The following is a 5541-nucleotide window of genomic DNA, read 5'->3' as shown; positions in this document are numbered from 1 at the left end:
AGATTATGAGAAACTCCCATTTAAATGTCGGCATTTCCATGACTATGGGCACTTTTCCAAGCACTATAAAAAGAAATCATAGGAGGGGGTCGAGAATGCGAAAGGAGATCAATGGACTCAGGTCTAGAAACCAAGAACAACTAAGCAGAACAACAGAACCAAAGGGAAAGGAGTGTTCATGGGGAGTGGGAGCTCAGTCCCTCCAAGAGCAGACATACTCACTAATCCCTTTGAAATACTCAGTACACCAAAAAAACTCCCAAATCCAACAGATAAAGAGGCTGAACAACAGGCCATCATCATGGAAGAAGACAAAAGGCAGGAGGAAACATGCCCTCTCCAAATCAGAACTCCAAAAGGTGTCTCTAGTTCCCCAACCTATGTAGATATGATAAGGAAGAAGACTCTATAGATTTTGGGTCCTCGGAAGATGAGACAACTAAGAGGCCTTTGAAAAGAGTGGGGAAGAAATCTCATAAAGAGGCCAGAGAAGAAGAGGTGGAGAAACAAAAAATGAAAGGCAACCAGCCCACGATTGAGATGTCCATCGACAGAAATACTAGAACTAGGCCTCCCAAGGGAGGTACCGCCCCTCCCTCTGCTAGTAAATAATGCAATTAGTCTCTTGGAATTGCAGAGGACTGGGGAATACCTCAAAAGCTGAAGAAATCAAGAACCTATTGAAATCAAAATTTTCCGAGGTCCTCATGCTCCAAGAGACTAAAATAGAAGGGGAATCCCTTCTGGAACTCAGCAAAGAAAAATGGAAAACAAAAGCCGGAAAAGTAGTAAGTGCAAGGGGTACATGTGGTGGGCTTGCCACTCTCCGGGAGGAAGACAAGTTTCAACTTGAGAGCTCCTTTTAGATGCAACACTGGATTTACACCGAACTCCGATACCTTCCTAGTAAGATTACCTTTGCTCTCTTTAAGTTTTACGTACCTATCCTCTATGCAGAAAAGAAAGACTGCTAGCAAAACCTGTCCGATTTCCTTGAAGCTTACTCCATCAAGAATATAATTCTAGCAGGAGACTTCAATCTAATCCTTGACCCAAAGGAAAAAAGAGGAGGAATCAACAGCAAGGATCACTTCCTTCCCTTTGTGGAAGACTTGATTCAACAATGGGATTTACTAGACTTTAAGCCAAAAATAGGGCTTTACACATGGACAAATAACAGAGTTGGGGTAGAGCACATTTTAGCTCGGTTGGACAGATTCCTACTTCAAAGCACCTTCCTCTCTGAAAAGAAGATCATTTCCACAAAAATTCTGCCAAAGCTGACTCCAGATCATAAACCCATTCTTCTTTTGCTAGAAGAAGAGGGAAATTTGGGGCCAATCCCCTTCCAGTTCAGCCCTCTCTCGGCAGATAGAGAACGGTTTATGGATAAAATCAAGAAGGCCTGGTCCATCCATGTTCTTGGATCACCCAACTATGTGTGGGGGCAAAAGCTAAAGGCCACCAAAACAACCTTGAAAGAATGGAAAAAAAGCCTACAAACTCCCTCAATAGTCATAGAAAACAGAATATAAAGCAACTACTTGATTTTCAAAGGGGCCTAGAGCTACAAGACATTACTTGCTCAGAAATTCAAACTGAGCAAGAACTCCAACTCAGCACTCTCTGATCATTCAGAGAGGAGGAAGAATCCTTGAGGCTCAAATCACGCAATATCTGGCTTGTGTCTAGAGACAAAAATTCAACCTTCTTTCACAAGTAAATTTGAACTCGACTTTCTGGAAACCACATTGCTGAATCACCTCACTAGATGGGGCTATTCTCAAAGGCACAACTTTGATAAAAGAGGCTATAACCTCTCATTTCCAGTAGGTGTATAAAGAAGAAGGTGTGGATGATGATGAGGAATCACAAGACCTCCTCAAGCACATTCCAAGACTGGTTAACGAGGAGGATAACTCAATACTCCTGAAGTCCTTCACTGAAGACAAAATTAGCAATGTCATATGGAGGATGGAACTAGAAAAAGCTCCAGGACCCAATGGGTTCTCCATCCACTTTTATAGAATCTGTTGGGACATCATCAAGGCTGATTTGTACCGAATGATCAAAGGATTCCTCCAAAAATCCAAAATGGGAGGAAGCACAAACTCCACTTTCCTAGCACTAATCCCAAAAGAAGTGAACCCGGTGGCGTTTGACCACTTCAGGCCAATATCACTATGTAATGTGTCCTACAAAATACTCACCAAGTTACTTGCAAATAGAATAAAGTTGTTTTTAGAAAAACTCATCTCTCCCAACCAAGGTGGTTTTGTCAAAGGCAGGCATATCCTGGACAATGTGATACTAATGTAGGAAATCATCCATTCCAGCCATCAACACAAAGAGCAAGGTATGCTCATTAAGCTAGACAGGGCAAATTCCTTTGACCGAGTAAGGCACTCTTTCCTCCTCCAAGTTCTTTCTGCATTTGGTTTCAGTCCTGATTTTATAAAATTGATTAAAGCATGTATTGGAGAACCTTGGATAGCGCCTCTGGTAAATGGCGGGTTGGAAAACTACTTCAAATCTTCGAGGGGCATTAGGCAAGGTTGCACTCTGTCCCCTTCCTGTACATTCTGATGGCAGATTCTCTGAGCCAAAAGCTTACAATAAAGAAGCTCAATGGGACACTTCCAGGCTTCAGGGCGATAAATGGAACAACACCAATTAATCATTCCTTGTTTGCCGATGACTGTATCCTTATGGGAGGAGCCTCTATTAAAATTGCAAGGGCCTTCAATGAAGTAATCCAAAGCTTCTGCAGAGTCTCCAGAGCTATGGTCAACAAGAGGAAAAGCATTGTGTATTGTTGGGCGGTAGACCAGCAAGCTATTCTCAGTATTGCCCAAACCCTGGGCTTCATAGGCTACATTTCTTGGGACAAATTCAAGTACCTAGGCCTGCCTTTAACATTGGGAACCAACAAGGCCCCTCATTGGATAGAAATTATTAGCAAAATCAAGGCAAAAATGACTGCATGGGGTGGGCACTGGCTTACCACAGATGGGAAGCTCATTCTTGTTAAATCTGTTCTCTCCTCCCTTCGTATCTACCAAGCTTCATTTCATTTAGCTCCAAAAATGATCATCGAATAGCTATCTAAGCTCAGATTCGAAATTTCCTATGGTAAGGAGGAAAGAGGAACCAAAAACAATGTCACCTTGTAAGCTACGACATAGTGAAAAGGCCAATATATGAAGGCAGACTACATGTAAGAGTCCCAGGTTGGCCAATCTGGCTTTGGGAGGTAAGATTCTTTGGAAAAACTTCTCAAATCAAAGACATCCTATAAGCCAAGTTCTAATTAAAAAGCATATGCATGGGCTCTCAATAAATAATATGGATGAAGGAGCTTCCTACAAAGGAACCACGTTATGGAAGCTTTGCAGTTGAGGTTGGGAGTTCTTTAAAGACCATCTCTACAGAATCCCAGGAAATGGAAAAAGAATTGGGTTGTGGGAAGACAAGATCATGGGCCTCCAACCCCTAAAATTTGCCCCTGAAATTGTAGATTTGCATGACTGGCTCATCCAGAAAGGTATTCACAAGCTTGCTGATATATGCTCTTGGGACTCTGGAGGGAACTGGAGCAATTGGGCTCTCCATCGCCCCCCTGACTGGATGCTCCCTCAACTTCACCTCTTTCTAGCTAAGCTCTCTGGTCTGGCTCCTGTGCATCTCCATTTGAGGGACAAGTGGGGTTGGGGGAAGACTGGAGCTTACTCAGCACTACAGGGCTTTGCAGCTCTTTAAGAACAACAACCTCAAATCCACTCTACAACGCTTTGGCAGCATGTTTGGGACCCCTTTGGTCTCCCAAAAATCAATTTCTTCTGCTAGATTCTCATGCACATAAGGGTCCTCACTGGAGATAATTTAGTGAAACGTGGAATTATCGGTCCCCATAGATGCCCTCTCTGCTGCATGGCTCAGGAAACGATTGAGCATTTGTTCATTGACTGCCCCTTCACTCAAGAAGTATGGTTGCAAGAAATGTTGGGGCTCAACGCCCAAATCCCAGTGCAACTTTCAGTAGTTAGTCTCTTCATCTCATGGAAAGAGCGTTATCCTCACACTCTGAAGAGAAAATCAACATGGGCCAAAATTTGGAATGCAATTCCAAAATACATCTGCTGGGGAATTTGGTTAGCTAGGAATGAAGCCATCTTCAACAACAAATTACAATCCACCAATGTAGTGACTGCCAAAGCCAAAGCTCTGCTGCTGGAAACTTACAAAAATAGACCTCATAAGTCAGACAATTCTCTCCTCCCCGAAGAGATCAGCTGGCTAGGTGAGTCCCTGAGGCAGGCCAGCAATAAAAAGAACCCCTCTCAGCCTTGCCTCAATCCAGAGTGGCGGCTTCAGATCTCTAAGTCAGACTTTCAAAAGTGGTGGAAAAATCAGGGCAAATTTTCAATATTCTTCGATGGAGCCTCCAAAGGAAACTCGGAGATATCAGGGGCAAGGGGAGTAATATACTCCTTAAACGGGCACAAAAATGACAACTTCAGTTGGGGCCTAGGACAAAGCACTAATAACTAGGCCGAGATTCTAGGACTGCTCAAAGCATGTCAGCTTGCTCAGGGGAACAAAGGGGAAAACCTTCAAGTCTTTGGGGATTCAGAAATCCTGATAAAAATCCTAAACACTGGTGATCATCTCAATAGCTCAGCGCTCAACAAGACCCTTGAAAGACTAAGAAATCTATTGTAGAACTTCACTACCTGTTCATTCTACCATATCCTCTGAACTCTGAACAAGGAAGCTGACATAATGGCAAATAAGGGATGTCTATTAGCTCAAGGCTTTTTGTCAAAGAATGATGAAGCAACAAAAAGGCATCCAATTCCTTAACAGAGAAGACCAGCAGTGCAAGGTCAGTGCAGCCAATGTTATGTTCTCCCTGTGCAATGTCTCTATCTCCATGAATGTCCAAAGCTTGCCGTAGGCAGCATACATCCGAACCTCATCTAAACATTGAAGATCGATGTTAATCCATGACCTTGTTACATGTTGACAAATGTTGTTTAAACGATGATGATTGCAGACGATGCATGACAATGATTCATCATTTCTCTAGCAGTATAAAAAGAACCTCACAACAGGCTAGACACAGCTAACGCGGTCATCACCTAAGCATTTAACTCTCAAACAGTGAGATAATGAAACAACTCAGCAATGTTTTCATAAATATAGGATATAGTTTGTCGAGCTGCTGGAATCAATTTTGGGCAATGTCAAGTTTGCCTTATCCTACTAGACAAAAGTGGAATAGGATCCTTATATGTATTTTTTAGGTTCCTAAGCGCTAATCAAGGAACTCTAAGTAATCTCATAAGAATCAATTGTATCAGTGAATGCCCAATGGATAACGCTGGATTTTGAGGATTCTAAATTGCTAGAAATCATACCGTTGAAGCTCAATGTCATAGGTGTTGTTTGGCTCAAGCCCAACCTTACTTCTTAATAAAAATCAACCGTTTTTGTTAAAAAAATATATATGGTGATATATAAGATGAAATAATTTTATAC

General features: G+C 42.3%; 1 protein-coding gene across 1 annotated transcript; it reads left to right on the top strand.

Annotated features, from left to right (window-relative positions):
* The first annotated feature begins 2585 nt into the window (after window positions 1–2585).
* Window positions 2586–3101, top strand: LOC149249515 (uncharacterized). Its single transcript, XM_089453393.1, has one exon. It carries the CDS (start codon window positions 2586–2588, stop codon window positions 3099–3101), a length of 516 nt encoding a protein of 171 aa, XP_089309519.1.
* The last annotated feature ends 2440 nt before the right edge of the window (window positions 3102–5541 follow it).

The sequence above is a fragment of the Pinus tabuliformis genome, chromosome 7, assembly GCF_031772625.1.
Source record: "Pinus tabuliformis cultivar Carrire ecotype Pingquan chromosome 7, CPIR1, whole genome shotgun sequence".
Lineage (NCBI taxonomy): Eukaryota > Viridiplantae > Streptophyta > Pinopsida > Pinales > Pinaceae > Pinus > Pinus tabuliformis.
Note: the sequence above shows the minus strand (reverse complement) of the source record. Positions and strands in the feature narration are given on the sequence as shown.

Excerpts from the sequence above, each read along its gene's own strand:
- LOC149249515 (XM_089453393.1), top strand. The coding sequence starts at position 2,586 with ATGGCAGATTCTCTGAGCCAAAAGCTTACAATAAAGAAGCTCAATGGG.